We start from the raw sequence: 17048 nt of genomic DNA on the forward strand, positions 1-17048 counted from the left end.
GATTTTTTTTATTGTCCAAATGATTATTGTGAAAACAGAGGATTCAATGTTCCTTTATAGCTTGAGCGGAATTAAAACCATACTGAATTATCTGAGAGTGCGTTGCCATGAAGCTGAAAAACACGGCTGTTTCTTTAGCTCTTGAAAGTTGATGTTTAAGAGACTCATAATTTCACAAGACAGTGACAATAAATCAGATATGGCTGGACATAGATGTGCCAGGTGTGTCGAATCCAGTTAAGGAAACTGGCCTCAACTGCTAATTTTGTACTGGTATCTACAGTATAAGTGGCCTATTTTAGTATGTCAAACAACATACACAATCTCATATATGGGATGCACTAGTCCACTATGCCAGATCAATATTAGCATCAATACTGACTGTTGAGTTAAGATTTTGGTGCCACATCAGTCCCTGGCCTCATGTTACCCTACATAAAAATGATTCTGGTGCGCTCTTTGCAGAGAGTTGAATTTGGGGAAACTAGAGCACTGGTATTGGACAGGTACTTCGTATATCCTAAACTGAGGTATTGGAAACAGCTTGAGGAGACGAAATGATGTATCGGTGTGTCCCTATCTGATGCTATCTTATACAAAAATGGTGCTCTGAGAAGAAAGGAAAGTAATACTGAGAATGATTTGCAACAGACAACAGGCAAAGCTTTCTCCTTGTTTCTCACTCAGTCTCCTACACACACACACACACACACACAAATACACACGCACGAACGCACGCACTCAGACTCACCCCAGCAGCAGCTCAGGTGAGCGGTACCACCTTGTGGCCACATACTCAGTGTAGTTGGCATCTGTTCCTTCAGACAGGTTACGAGCAAAACCTGAGCCAGAGTAACATGGAAATGAATCAATCACACAGACTTTGATACTGTATATCAGAAATCCAGTAGTCTGTGATAATATGCAGACACTCTACTGTCCTTCACATAGCAGTATAAATGGGTAATTAGTAAGAATAAAGTAAAAGCAACGCTCAAATTATTTGGACAGCTACAGTAACAACATGGTCATCATCCCATGTAACCAGACTCTAATTAGTTATGTCACTGCAGGCGGCCTGAGACTGTGCTTTAGATAACCGGTGTACAGAGAGTCCATTTTAAGCATGAAAAATCACAATAAACAGAATGCCAGCTCCAACAGTGAATAACAAACAAATCTCACCCCAGCTGACTCAGCAGGGTTGCATTAGCCAATTATGCAAAGCTAACTGACCATGTGATATTGCAAAGACCCATCCAAACGTAGAATATACACCTGGGAAACTGTAAAATGACAAAACTATGCTGTATCAGTACAATTTATTGGTATTTTACAGGGCAAACAGGTGCCTAACATTCCCCTGACTTTCTTGAAATATACCTTTGGCAGATAATTGTTAACAACCTTTTCATTTTATAGTCCTGTTTGGCTGCTTCCCAGTGGCATCTTTCTAATATGCAACTTACAAGGTGACAAATTAATGGTGTGATTTTTTCAAAATGAATTGAGCCCAAGAAACCAAACTGGCCAAAATGAAATCACAGATTTAACTGCTAAAATCACAGATAATTTGACAGCATCACAATGAATCTACACATACAGAAAAATGGTCTGGTAGGCAAATACCATGATTTTTACAAGCAACTACCTTTATTTGACAGAGGAAATGTGCAGGGACTGTATGGTTCCACTGCACTGCATATGTAACTCCCAACAACTCAGTGTGACAATATGGCTCCTGCAAAGAAAGACCAAAGACTCACCAAAGTCACAGAGTTTGAGAACATCCTCAGAGCTGATGAGGAGGTTCTCAGGTTTTATATCTGGAAGAGAGACACAGACAAAAGGCTGTAAACAACGTGTTTCATTTGTGTCACTATCCTACCATATCCCAGTTCACTGTTATGAAACATCACATAAAAGGACTTTCATTTGCTGCTTCTTTTTTTAAAATCTATATATCAGTCTATTAAAATATATTACAAACGACAAAGAACGAAAGAAAACACAAAAGAAAGACAAACACCATATGCATAGCAGTGCTGGTGTACCTCTTCTGCAAACATAATAGGTCCTTAACCATAGTGCACAAATTATGATATAGGCCTACAATTTTGACCGTATAAGGTGTAGACTTACACTATACCAACACTGGACTTCTACTAGACCATTCAGATCATAACTATAAATAGACATGGCTACACATGTTCTTACACTTATCAAATGTCATTGTCAAACACATGGATACAGTTAACAATACCATATCATGAATTGTTATTTATCAAACTGATTATGATGGAATATCAAACAATTCTTTTATAATTATCTAACACCTTATTTTTTACAGCCTTTTTAAATCTATGAATTGTACTACATATTTTGTCATAATACAAATGCCTTTATTTTTTATTGGCACAGGCCAATAATCAGGATTTTAGAAGTTACTTTTTTGTTTTTTAAGAAAAGAAACTAAACTAAAAATAATATTTTCTCTATATTATTTTCCAACATGATGGTCTTAATGCCTTGTCCATAGTGCCAAAGAAAAGAAAACATTGGGGAAATACTTTGATTATATTTGTTGGCTTACAGTTTGTGAATTACAATTCCATGTCAGATCTAAAAAATATTATAATCAACTAGAGCCTCATAATCGGAATGACCTAACAACTGTTGTTAAGACTAGACTAGACTAATACATTGTTGGTTTTAGACTTTTCATGCATTTGATGACGACAAGGAAAATGTTGAATATGACCATCATTATCCTTGAAGGCTTGCTTTGCCTTCGCTGTTGCTAGGCTAAAAAGCCAACGTTAGCATTAACAGCTGTTTACTTACCAGTGTTGCCAAGAGCCTCAACCATCGTTGCGTTTACAATACAAGAGGTTATAATAATAATAATAATAATATCATATATATATATATATATATATATAATAATAAGCCCTTAGAGAAGCGCGACTTCTTCAGAGCAAACGGAACTCCGCAGTGACGTAGTATCGGGGAAGGTGACGAGACTGGTCGAACGGCCGGCGCTCGTGAGTTAGCTAAGTTAACTGAGTTAATTAGCATGCTGACTTCGGTAGAAGAAAAGACCTAACTTCACTAGAAGAAATTAAGTAATAGAAATAAAAGAAGAACAAGAGTTAACATTGGCACAGTTTTCCACCGCTGGAGATAAGCTCTTGGCGAGTGAAGGAGCAAAGTTTGATGCCGAACTCGCAACGTTTCTTCAAGACTGGTAAGTAAACAGCTGCTAATGCTAATGTTGGCTATTTTATATTGTAACTCACTAAAACGTAGAAATTCCCAGACAAAATATTGGGGACATGACAATGGTGTCCTACATGACACCTATGAGCCTGTGTGAGTTATATATCTGCATTTACAGTAATTCCATTTACTGTTTATTATACATACAGATAAACTCCTCACCTCTGTGTACTATCTCATTCTTGTGACACCAGTTGATGGCTTTGATGAGCTGGTAGATGTAGCTGCGGACTTTATCAGGTGGTGCACCGTTGGGCAGTTCCTCTAACAGCTCCAGCATGTTCTGCAAACCAACACAAATCTCCCTGTAGAAAGGTAGCTTTAACTACTTGGAATACTTGGCATGGTGAATGTGTAATTTAAAACATGAATGGTGTTGATCTCTTGTCAAGTATTTCCTAGATAAGTCTTACATTGGGTATTCCTCTCCCTGGTTTTAGTGTGTTTTTTAACCCTGACAGGGGAGCGAGAGGGGACACCATGCTAAATGACTAGAGTACAGTATGAAAATAAAACCTGTCATGAAAAAAACACTTGGCTGGATACCCTGGCAACACAGTGGGAAATACCATTATTCACCAACAGCATAGTTCATATGTTGCCATGGTGACACTTGCTTAACTGAGCAGTCTTAACATCCTGAAACTTAGAGTAGAAACAGCAGAGTAGAGATATGTAATGTAAGAATTAATGTGTGTAAAGCATAGACACACAGTGAAATAATAGTGATAGTGTCACAGCAGAAACAGCAGAGTAGAGATATGTAATGTAAGAATTAATGTGTGTAAAGCATAGACACACAGTGAAATAATAGTGATAGTGTCATCAAGCTGACCCTCTCAACATATTCAAAGACAAGGTAGAGTTTCCCCCTCCTGCGAAAAGCCTCTTTCAGCTCCACGATGTTGTCCTGCTTCAGTGTCCGAAGCATCTTCAGCTCCCGAAGAGTTGTCTCCTTGACCTCCTCATTTTCTGCGTGGAAATGAAAGACACAGCAATGATACAGCTGTTTGGCTCTTCCTCTCTGTCCCTCCTATTCTCCCTCCCTCATGCTTTCACTCACCTTCGCTGTCTTTGAACTTCTTAATGGCCACCAGCTCATTGGTTTCCTGTGAAGACATGAGGACGTGAGTTATGTTATGACAAAAGAAAACAACTTATGGAGTTAAACAACAACTTTCTGAGACAGATAGGCAGACAGATAAAAAGATACATAGAACATTAAGAGTGGAGCAGAAGTAAGAAATAGAAAGCGTTTGTGGAACGAAAGGTGAAAAGGAGAAATAAGACAAGCGGTGAGGATATTTAAATTGATTTCCAGCCCACTCTTAACATTAAAAAAAAAAATTGTGTGCCCAAGTTGCTCACAGTGCCAACACAAGAGCAATGACAGTGAACACATTTCAATTATTTTACCACAGGGCACTTGCACACAAAAAACAGCACATCCTTTGCATAGTTAATAAGTATCAGAATGCCTGATTGACCTTGCAGAATTTTACAAGCCGGTCTGGTTGCAGATTTAAAGATTTAACATAGCTTTGTTTTGATGGCTGTGCTGTAGCTGGAATGCTACAGTTTAGACATCAAATATTGTGCAGTTTAACTGGAAAATAATAAAAGGGTAAGCCTTGTTTCTGATCATGTGCTGTAATCCTGCATACCATCCAGCCAAAGACCAATGGCTAAAGTTTATTTTTTTCTGAAATACCAGAGCACTTCAGTTCAAATTTGAAGTCAAGTCTGTTTGGCTCATTTCAGCGCTGACTGACCATGACCATTTGCATTTACCGGTGAGTTTTAGCAAGCTACACTAATAGGCTACAATCTGTTACCTGTGGTTAGGGCTGAACGATTAATCACATTTGTGATAATATCGGGGTATGATAAAATGTGATTTTCTAACCACAAAGGCTGCGATTACACTCTGGTCATGTGACATGCAAGCGAAAGTAGAGCAGTTGGCTAAAAGAGGGAGCAACAATTTGGCACGCTACAGTTTGACCTGTTGTACAATGGCTCAGGCCCGACAGAGCCTGGCACTGCGGAAACTTTAGTGTCAAAGAGGAGCAGTACGTTGGTTGTGTGGAACTATTTTGGCTTCAAAAAAGAAGATGTTGCACAGCGTCAGGTATTGTGCAGAACCTGCCTTGCTACTGTTGCTACATCACAGGGCAACAATACTAACCTGTATCAGCACTTAAAAAAACACCACAAAGCCATGTGCGATAGTTGCATGGCTAAAATGCCAACCACCAGTGTGTCAAGTAAGCCAAATACCACCGACAAGGATCATTGACTGAAATGTTTGAAAGCATAACTCCATATGAACATAATTCAAAATAGCACGGGGAAATTACTCAAGCAGTAACAGAGTTCATAGGGAAAGATATCATGCCTCTCATCACGGTGACCAAGCCTGGGTTTACGGCTTTGATAAATGCACTGGATAAGCGGTACAGCATGCCCTCCCACACATATTTTAGCCAGGTTGCCATACCGGAGCTATATAAAAAATGCAAGCTGAGAGTCACAGGGGAGCTGAAAACAGCAGAGTTTTTTGCTACTACAACTGCAATGTGGTCAAGCCCTACAGCGGAGCCCTATCAGAGTCTTATGGTGCATTTAATTAATGAAGACTTCAACCTCAAAGCTCGCTACCTTCAAACTGCCTACTTCTCAGACGACCACACAGGGGTAAACATTGCAGCCGGCCAAGGTGGGGGGTTTGCCAGTTGGGATCTCCAAGAAGGGAACCATGTCTGCATAACGACGGACAATTTTACATGCTTACAAGGCCATAAGTTAAACAAATCAGTCAATATACTACTGTGATTGAAGTAGTTAAATAAAAATAGGTCATTCATATCCATTCATGCATCTGATTTCATCATGACATATAGGCCTGGCCTACAGGAAAGAACATCTTATGTTTAATCTATTTAATATTCTGTTAGTCATAATATAGAATGATTTATTGCTTGTGTTTGTTGAATAAACAGAAGATAAGGAACTTAAACTAATCGCATATTAAATCGCGATCGCAATGTTGGTTAAAAAAACGCAATTAGATTATTTTTGTTACTTAAAACCAGAAATATGTCTTCTTATAGATATCACAAGCCCAATTAAAACATTGGATAAGGGTGAAATAGGGGTCCTTTAATACCATAATGCTGCCAGAATTACTTTATTGCTTTCCTCTGTGTTTAAGTCATGGATGTATGGTATAAGTTAGTGCTACATTAGCTACCATTTCTCACTGATATTTCAGTAAGTTTGTGAGCTAAAGCTGTCAGATGGTGTGTTATATAAAAAAATGCAACAGCATGGCAGTGTCACATACAAACATACTGTTTTCCTGCGAGTTGCAATGATTTCTAAATTATGAAAATGTACATATATTTACGTCAAGGATATCCTCAACAAAAAAAGAGGTCTTTTAAAGATGGAGACCAAGCAGAGCTGAAGCGTGTGCAGGGGGAACTCAAAGTCTGATTCAGAGAGGTAAAGGAGTCATACAGAAGGAAGCTGGAGCATAAGTTGCAAGACAACAACATGAGGCAGGTCTGGGCATGAAAACCATCAAAGGCAGCAAAAAGAAAAGCAGTAGTGCAGCAGATGCTTTGAGAGCAAATCAGTTCAACCACTTTTACAACACGGTTGACAGCCCAGGTACTGTAGCCTCAGTCTGCCCACTCAGCACCCACACACACCCCACCTCCACACTGCCCCTATCAGCTGCAGATATTCCATTCTGCCAGCAAGCCATCATGGACCATGCAACCCCCTCATCCCCACTATCACAACGAATATCAGGGGAGGAGAGCTGAAGAAACTGTGCCAGAAAGGAATGCTCAAGGCTTGTGCTGTCGAACTGGGGGAGCCCCTTTCAGCATGTTTTCAACATGAGGCTAGTTGCCCCGATGTCACTCCAGGTCCACTACACACTAGTGTTTGCTTACCAGGAGAAGGTGGGCATGGAAGATGGCCTTACTCTCACCTGGACAAGGAGAGTTGTGTTGTAAGAATCATGTTTTTTTTCTTTTTTCTTGTGCCTGTAACACCATCCAGACCCTCCTACTGAGAGACAAGCTGATGGAGATGATGGTAACATGGATCACAGACTACCTCACAGGGAGACCACAGTATGTCAGGCTGAAGGGCTCCTCATCTGACACTGTGGTCAGCTGCACTGCAGCACCACAGGGAACTGTGCTCTCCTCTGTCTTGATCAACCTTTTCACTGCTGACTTTTAGTAGAACTCTGAGCTATGCCACCTGCAGAAATACGTGAGATGATGCAAGTCAAACCATTTGCAGCTGAACAACATCAACATCTGCAACGAGATTCCATTGAGGGGGTCAGGACCTATAAGTACCTGGGTCTGCAGCTGGATGACAAACTGGGCTGGTCAGCGAACATGGACACCAGTGGCGATTGCTCTAAGACTGCAAGGGAAGCTCAGCTTCCCCTAAAATGTCAACAAAATAAGAGGTCAAATATGTAGTGTTGTGTGTACATTTCATTGACTAAATATGCGCTAGAACACGTTCATCTTTTGTTCAGAATCAGCTACTTATCACAGGTAACGGCCACGACTACTTCTCATACATCCCCGCAGCGCCACAGAGCTTTACACAGTGTAGACGCCGAGCGTCTACTGACTTTAATGGGGAAGCATAGAGTGGGTTGTTCCACTGCAGCGAAACTAGACGGTCATTGGATAAATGCTGGGCTTTGTCCCGCCCATCGGACGCTCAGAGTCTCTGGGGGTCTATTGGGCAGTGGGCTGGCCCGGACGCTCGGCTTCTGCGTGATGATTGGATGATCTGTCTGAGGCTGAGTCCCTTTTTGATTGACAGCGAAATGAGCGAATCAGCGATCTTGAAGTATAAGCATCCACCGGAGCATTTTTTCAAGTTTTTCATTCCGTTGTTCGGAGTTGATGTGGAGACGTTACTGATCCTCAGCGACTTTGTCTTTGTTAAAAAAGACTAGCGTTGTGTTTGGCGACTCTTTTCTGTCACTCTGCGAATTTACATATAAATAAACGGACACATTTTATGATGTAGGCCGAAAATGAGCTTCCCCTCCTTATAAGACCAGCAGCCACCACTGATGGACACTCTCTACAGGACTGTCTATATGTCCTGAGGAGGCTTGGGCCCTTCAACATCTGTAAGAAACTACAGCTGATGTTTTCTGTCTGTTGTCGCCAGTGTTCAGGCATTTGCACTGCTCTATATCTATCCATTACACGTATGCTTTCATAGAGACAGCTCTATTTCTCTGCACATTACATTACATTTGCATTTTGCACTACCTCTATGACTGGTAACACTGCAGTGCAGTTGATTTTTTCTATTTAATTATTTATGCCTATTTTTATTCTGTTCTTACCTTTTTAGGTTGTGCTTTAGTTTTTTTTTTTATTTCTATATATGGTGGGTAGTGGGTATGTGTCATGTAAGCTACTGCATACCTGAATTTCCCACAAGATGAATAAATCTATCTATTTGCTATCATGACATCGTTTGCCCACCTTGATTAGATGGGAAACCCGTGTACACAACATCAGAGCTGGACCTTGAGGCTTGAGTGGGTGAGGACAGTGATCCAGAGGGAATTATAGCATAAAGACCAGTCTCCATCTGTCCTCTGCTACTCTCATGTCCTTCTATTGTCCTTTTGTTTACGGAGAGTCAGAAAACAGAGTCAGCCTCAGTGTCAAGAAGAGGCCACACGACAAGGAGCCGCACGTCACCGCCAGTGCTTTCACTCACACAAGCCAATTGTTTGACTGCACACAATTTTTAAATACAAAGTTGTGTGTTTAGAGATTTTCACATGAGAGTCCAAGGAAATTAAACAACATGGATTTACAGCTGTAGCAGAACTTAATCTTGATAAGTTTTAGTTTCCAGTGAAGAATCTGAATAACAAACTAAGAGAATTACTGTAATTTACTGCAGGCAAAATAAAAAACACACATACCAGCACCTATACAGCACATGTGACAATTCAAGCTCCGTGGCAGCACCTTGCAATGTGCTGATGATGCTCGTGCTCATGTGTGGTGCTTCTGACCCCCACTGATTTACCTTTTGAGCCACTGTTAAGTCAGCACACCTAAAAATAGCGTCAGGCTTTCCAATTTTCTGCTGATGTCAAGAGCAGGTCCTGATTGTCACATTGCACAAAAGAATAAGGCTTGAATGTTTCACTTTTTCCCACAGAAGCATCAGCCATAGATGGCATAATAAATAGCAGAACACCATATACTGTGTCATAGAAATGTTGATGTTGCTGCAGTTTTTTAACACCCACTTATCTTTTAATATTAATTTATTACAGTAAATAGAGGCCATTATTATTATGCAAAATAGGAAAAGTAGGAATTATTTATAATTGGGCCTCATTAAAGGGGGCAGGTATAGGACCGAATGTTTTTCCTTAAGTGCCTCTTTTTTCCTCCATTTTTCTTGTATGTTTCTATGTAATGATGAATATAGTTGTGAATATGGTGAATAGTTTTCACTCTTTCTTATACTCATGGTCCTGTGCTTAACTCGTGCTCAGTTTCACTCTCAAAAACCCCTTTTTTGACTATTATGATTTTTCTGTTTCCTTCTGGCTCCTCAATTCTTTATTTGTTTCGCTTTTATTTTTTGTATTTTTGTTTTTCATTTTATCACGGTTTTTATGGTTATCTTTTTGTAGCCGTCTTTTGGAATACATGTGCATTCGTATGCATATGTGTGTATGTACAGTATGTATATGCACCTTAAGTATATGTACAAAACTTGCCTGCACAACAGATAAAATGCTAGATATATATTTAAATTGTGTCATAATTAGAGTATGAATTCTGGCCAAAAATGTATTTTGTCAGGTCACAGTGACCTTTGACCACCAAATGCTAATGAGTTCTTCATTGAGCCCAAGTAAATGTATGTGCCAGATGTAACGAAATTCACTGATATATCGCACAAGAACATGCGTTCACTATGACCTTGAACTTGACTTTTGCCCACTAAAAGTTCATCTTCGTCCAATTATATGGTCACCTTGAGGTCCTCAAGGTGGCCTTTAAATATCATATTCATGAAGCCAAAACCATGTTTTGAGAGATTACAGTGACCTTGACCTTTGACCAACAAAATTAACCAGTTCATCCTTTAGTCCAAGTGAATGTTTGTGCCAAATATGAAGAAATTCCCTTAAGACGTTACTGGGATTTCACGCTTACGAGAATGGAACGGACAAATGTACACATGTACGGATAGACAGATAGACAGACACCCTGAAAACATAAGAAACTCGGTACATGTCCAGTCTGGTCCATACTGGTTCTCTCAATTACACAACAGTGATCCAACTTACAGTACAACCAACTAATGGATTCTCTGTTGCAAACACACAGACACAATGAGGTTTCACTTGAATATCCAATGAAAGACCGCTATAGCTATCAAGTAAAGAGCACCACTGACATAAAGTAAACCTTTCGTAAAAAAAAACTATGATAGAAAATATTTGTTGAGGACCTTTAATCCATGACGTAAGCGAGACTAAGGCTCTGACCAAATCACTCCCTTGTTGACTAATTCACCACTCCCAATATAATAGCCTACTACACAATAGAAAGCAGTAAATTTAGCTTTCAGTGACAGCTGCAGCCTCAAAATGCTAAGAAGATATAGAATTTAACAATGCATCACAAAAATGAGACTTAAATTTCACTGATGAAAACTGGACTAAAATGTCTAAACCTAAAACTAAACCAAAATCAGGTGCCAAATTAACACTGTTGTCAACAGAAAATTCAAGAGAACAAGGAAGCATGAGGCACCAAGTCATAATTTGGAAGTGATGAGTCTTGCAAGAACAAATGTGACAGCGATAAAATGATATACATAGAAAGATGATTTTTTGCATCAATGGTGAAGTTTTTTGAACAATTTCCAGGGCCACTCACTTTTCCAGAAATTTTGCGATATCATTTACTATCAGTGTTAATTGATCTTGATACATAGTGATTTAAAATGGCATAAACCAGGATAAAGGACTTCATCCACATTGCCTGTTAGCTACCACACTAATGACCTTTTGCTCTTCAAATATGAAGTCAAGATTGAAGTTTGCATCTGAAACTGTGGCAAAACCACATTTAAAGCAGAAGCAATTGATCATTTTCATCGCTGATTAGTATCGTCTGTGAATTATTTTTTGAGAACCATGCGGTTGAAAATTAAAAAAAAAAAAAAAGGCTATCAAAAGCAACCAGAGCCCAAGGTGATGGCTTCAAATTACTTGCATTGCTTGATTAACAGTAAACACCACATTTGTATTCCATTTACAAAGACTTAATCAAACAAACGTGAATAAAATTAAACAAAGGTGAGAATCTTTAAACAGCAAATGATTAATGTTTTTACTCAACAAACTGCTCAAACAAATACTCAATTATCAAAGAGTCGCTAATGAATTTTCTGTTGATCAACTACTGGTAATTAATTAACAAGTCATGTCAGAACTACAATACTGCATAGAAATACTGTATAGGAACCAGGAAACACTGGCTAGCGTGTAGGTTGTGCTATTGTCACTCCTAAAACACAAATTCAAGATATCACATAAGCCTCCATACACACACCCACATACGCTAATACAACACTTGCATAAAGTGGCAGAACATTGCACAAGCGCTGGCACACATTCGCTTGACTAATTAAATGTTCCATCAAACACATACTGTACTGGAAAGTATACATAATTTATACAGGAACACACATTTAAATAGCATTTCATTTCTTTGTAGTACAGTCAGTCTCCACTGAATCATCTGGCTGGGTTTTATCCAGGTGCTTGGAGTCTCCAGTCTTATCTTCCTATGATTCCCTCAACGGTTTACAGGTCTGCTGTAGTCTCCTAACAGGGTGACCCATTTACCATCAACATAGTCTCCGTATTCAATACCTCCCCCTGCATCTCCTCCTCTCCATCACACACACACTCACATGTTACTTCTCTCTCTCTCTCTCCCTCTCTCCCTTTGCCACCCTTTTCTCTTTTGCCCTGCTTCCAGCTGAGAAAAGTAAAAATAACTGCTCTCTTGCAGCAAAGCTAAAAAGCCATGGTCTGAGTTTCTGGCTCTACATGTGAAAATGAATCCCCTATACTGTTATATAAGTGGGAAACGTGTCATGTGTCACTTCTTAGTAACGTCAAGCCAAGGAAAGGATACTTGAAATGTGTAAGCTTTGTGTTAAGATGGGAGCTTTGTTGTTGTCTCCAGCATGAAGACGTTATGAATTCAAATGTTCAAAGCTAAGTTATGGAGGCACTTGTTGACACAGTGTTTATGGTGGTATTTCTATGTGTCCCAATGGAACACTTTCAACACAGTGGGCTTGAAAGCCTCAATGCTTCAAAAGGCTTCATCAATCCATCGCTAATGGCTTTCACAGTCACCAGATCTCAACCCAACTGAGCACCAATGTGAGATCTTAGAAAGTGCTCTCTACTACCATCATCAAAACACCAAATGAGGTGATATCTTTTGGAAGAATGGTGTTCATTTCTCCAGTAGATTTGTAAATTCAATGCTAAGGCACACTGAAGCTGCTCTAGAGGCTCAAGGTGGAACAACACCTTACTAAGACACAACAGATAATGTGAGAATCACCTATTGTAATTTAAAGATAAATGCAGACCACTTTACCAGAATGCTTTAACCACATTAAAAGTTCTTTGGTTGGAGGTGTTTAATTAGAATAGTCCTTCACATATTTATTTTTGCTCTAGTTGGCAAACTCAAAAGAGAGCTGTTTATTTAACTTTACAGTAAAGTAAGGTCACGTAAGAGATCTGTCCAATTTGGAATATATTCAGATTTTTTTAAATCATATTTCATTTAGATGTGTCATATTTTTAAATGATTGAGTAGCCCTACAGCCTCTGCTTGCATCTTTCATGCAGTAGCTGAACAACATGACGTATCTCCTGGAGACAGAATAGAGGTCCTAATCAATAACTAGAAGATTCTGTCTCGCCTGCTCAGTCTTTCTCACTCGCTCGCTTTCTCTCTCACCAAAATAACCCATATTAGCTATTGCATACAAATAACAATCAGCAAGCCAAGTAAAGTGTTTAGACAGATTAGTCATCTGTGCAGGTAGCCATGGTTAGCTCTGCAAACAAGCACACATGAAGAGATTCTGACTCCCGTCTGTCCCAAATTATATTTCTGACAATAACACAGCAAGTAAAATGTGCATGCAATGGATATTTGTTCCTGTCTAAACTTGTGTTGATAGAGAAATGCAGCACATCACTGTTGCTAACAAAGACCTTAATCAGAGCACAGACACTTAAGTCTTCCCCACACAACAGGCAGAGGGAATGGGAAATGTGCCAGCCAATCTCCACATTCACTGTCTCATGCATTCTGTATTTTAACATGTCCAATAATGCAGATTGTGTTTTAGTTTAGCTTTTAACTGCTTCTGTTAGGCTACAGCTTCCTCCCTAACCATCATATGCTTACCATGTCATTTTGTTCATGGCTCCAGAATGCAAGCGTTTGCATATTTAGAATTTCACTCATTGTATATAATTTATGCCTCTTTTAAAATTTTCATGAAGTGTAGCTTTGAAAGAACATGCACAAATGGAACATACAGGAAAAGGGACCACAGGACAAACACCAAGCACTCAGAGTAATGAACAAATCTGTTTTAAATTTAGAAACGCAAACTCGTACTGGTTTAACCCCAGTTTAGTTTAATTTCCTCTTCATCTCTCACACAGTGTTGTTAGTATTAACCTACATTTGTTTGCTATTTAGCACAGGCTCTTTGAACTTCATTTTACATTTCATTTCCACATAAAATTGGGTACAATAAGGAAAACAATAATGTTGACCAAAAAATAAATAAGATTTTCTATTTTTTTATGTAAATCCTGTCAGAAACACATTAGAATAGCAGCAGCATTAAACATTTAAAAATGCCTTTCCATCCCTAACTGTACGCTCTCTTCTCTTCTTGATTATGCTGCGACTTTCACTCCTCCTACAGTAGTCCTCTCTCGCTCTGTGTGCAGAGTTAGGTGTTTTTCCACAAACGCATTATTTTATAAATGTACTGACAGAAGGAACAAAATTGTACTAAATATCAAACCAGAACATGTTGCTCTATCCACACAGATGAGTTGTTTTTTTTTATACTACAGAACAGTTCAATTAATGTAGTTCACTGTGGCTCAGTTTGATCAGTTCAGTAGCGTTAACGTGATTCCATGATTCATTAATGAGAATTCTATTCTATGTATATGTACAATCTATAGATGAGTGAAGATATAGAGTGTGGGTCTATCTGCAAAATAATACTCAAAGTTTTATTAATCTATTAAACTTTTTAATACAAAGTTAATCATTGTTAATAGGGTTGAACGATATGAAAAAAAAATCATATTGCGATTACTTTGGCAGATATTGTGATTGCATGATTTCAGTTGAAATGGAAATTTTTGCATTTCATTTTTACTGAAAAAATATGATAAAATATATGATAATGATGCAATTTTTTGTTGGGGTCTTGTACCAAACAATCATGTTCCTTTTAGCTCTGGAGAATATGATCTCTAGACTGGGGCATCTCTGTGCCACCACAATGATTTATGATGAGACACATTTCACCTTTATCAGAAATTTGCAGCACCGAGTTGCAAATCTTAATGTTGAACGTGTCATCAAAATGTTAATTGACAACTTATTTAATTTGCTCTTGCAATATAAAAAAAAATCGTTACTTTTAAAGTTCCAGGATGATTTACTTGCCTGACGCCAGGAACACACCGGCTGAGTTGCATGTGAGTGACGGCTGCTTTACTGACCTGCTGCGGCTCGCACGCATGTTCACACCGGCTGTGTGTCTGCTGCGTCGCTGCTATTGCCAGCTCTATCTTGCTACATAGAGTTTGCAGGTTTTTGGAATTTTGTATTTCTTTTCCTGATTTATGTCTGACAGAAAAATTCACTAAAATGCCACTGTCTCCACATACAGCTGCTAAAATGGTTAAAAAATATACTTATATTTTTTCATGTCTGTGACATATTCAGACACTATTCTTTTTTCCCATAGACAGTGTTGCTCTTTGCAAGTAATGGAATGAAGTTTGATGCTGAATGCAACGTTTTGTCTAGACTGGTAAGTAAAAAGCTTTTAATGCTAACGTTGGCAATGTAGCAATAACAAAACTTACACATAGCTCCTTTAAATCAATTCACTTTTAAATTGTTCATTTATGTGTGAAATTTGCAACTATGGTGTTGTGATTTGTTCTCATCTGTAACGATGAAGCATGTTGAATTCGTTCTGGTTCATCCTTCTGATCGGGCTCTTCTCCTGGGCTCTTTGTAGTGGAATGTCATTCGCGAATGATTTGTTCAAATCTTTAGGGTGAACAATCTGAATTAAGTCACTTCCTGTTCCCAATCTGTTCATTTTTCAGTTCAGTTGAGCTCTCAGTCAGTGGCGGGGAAACGTGTAGGGATACACTCGCTAAGTGAGCGAATTCAAATCATTGAATGTGATTGGTTCGCAGGGATACACTCACTCACTGAGGGACACTCGACTCAGTCAGTCAGTGAGTGAGAGTATTCCTCTACCTAGTTCAATTGATGCAAACGAAAGTGATTGTTCGTAGAGATACACTTACTCCCTCAGCGAGTGATTCAGGTAATTTCGTTTGCAGTCCAAGTCTAGGTATGTCCTTTGTTGATTCCGGCGGGAAATTACTTTGGCACAGCAGCAATAGAACAACACATCACAAAACGCCATGAGAAACAAGAAGCAATAGAACAAATTATGAGTGAGTGATAAATGCAGAACAAAAAAAATTGTGTCAGAACAAATATATATGAATGTCAACAAAACTATGAATAGCATTAAAAAGTATGAATTACAGCAATAAATATAAATAACAACTAAATATACATGTCAGCAGAATATGTGCATAGCTACAATTAGGATGAATAGCAGAGCAAAAAATGACAAAAACTGAAAAAATAATACCAATCCAGTACTAAATAACTGTTCGTAGTCCTCAGACAGGGCAAAACAAAACTTTTAATATACAGGCTTCTAGATCAAGTAGCCTACTGAACTTAATACAATTTTATATTAGGCGGTTCTGGCTGAAGATTATGTCAGCTCCTTTCACTGGGGCGAGGAGGAAATGGTGAGCCGGTGACTATCACTCACTGAAACTGTCTCAAGAGTGAGTGTGACAAATCAGGCCCAGCAAGTTCAAGAGTCATCAGTTAAAAAGACTTACAGGTCATTAATAACCGGCGTTCATCCCTAATATTCAGTGAGGAAACTTTTAAAACATTAAGAATTATAAAGGGAGTTTGCCGTGTTTGTCAAAACGACAGCACATCCGGTTCTGGAAGCCAGGGATCATGAGTCGGAGCTCTGGTCAAGCTCCGAAGTGAATTAATCTTTCAAACAAATCTATTTAATGAACTGATTCTAGTGATTTGGAATTTGTCAGACACAGAGTTGAAATTATTAAAACTGGTGGCCACTGATAAACTGAGTTATTTAGGATCTTGAGCCAAAAAGCCCCCTGATTTCTTACTTTTCTTTGATTAATCACTATTTCTGTGTGCCGTAAACGGTTTATTTTTGACCGCTGATATTCTAATTTACTTAATATATTTCATCAAGCAATATGAGGATTAATCAATTTCATATGT

The 17048-nt window shown here is 38.8% G+C and overlaps 1 protein-coding gene across 1 annotated transcript in view; it reads right to left on the reverse strand.

The window, feature by feature from the left end:
* Window positions 1-17048, reverse strand: part of cdkl5 (cyclin dependent kinase like 5) — a 42440-nt gene that overhangs the window by 15865 nt on the left and 9527 nt on the right. Inside the window, exons 4-8 of the mRNA XM_023401679.2 lie at window positions 4343-4388; window positions 4115-4251; window positions 3442-3562; window positions 1767-1826; window positions 752-842 (exon numbers count right to left, since the gene is read on the reverse strand). Of these exons, the coding sequence (XP_023257447.1) occupies window positions 752-842; window positions 1767-1826; window positions 3442-3562; window positions 4115-4251; window positions 4343-4388 (455 nt within the window). The remainder of the gene's footprint in view (window positions 1-751; window positions 843-1766; window positions 1827-3441; window positions 3563-4114; window positions 4252-4342; window positions 4389-17048) is intronic.

Source organism: Seriola lalandi, unplaced genomic scaffold, assembly GCF_002814215.2.
Source record: "Seriola lalandi dorsalis isolate HSWRI2012SDOR001 ecotype SW California unplaced genomic scaffold, Sedor1 jcf7180002053712, whole genome shotgun sequence".
Lineage (NCBI taxonomy): Eukaryota > Metazoa > Chordata > Actinopteri > Carangiformes > Carangidae > Seriola > Seriola lalandi.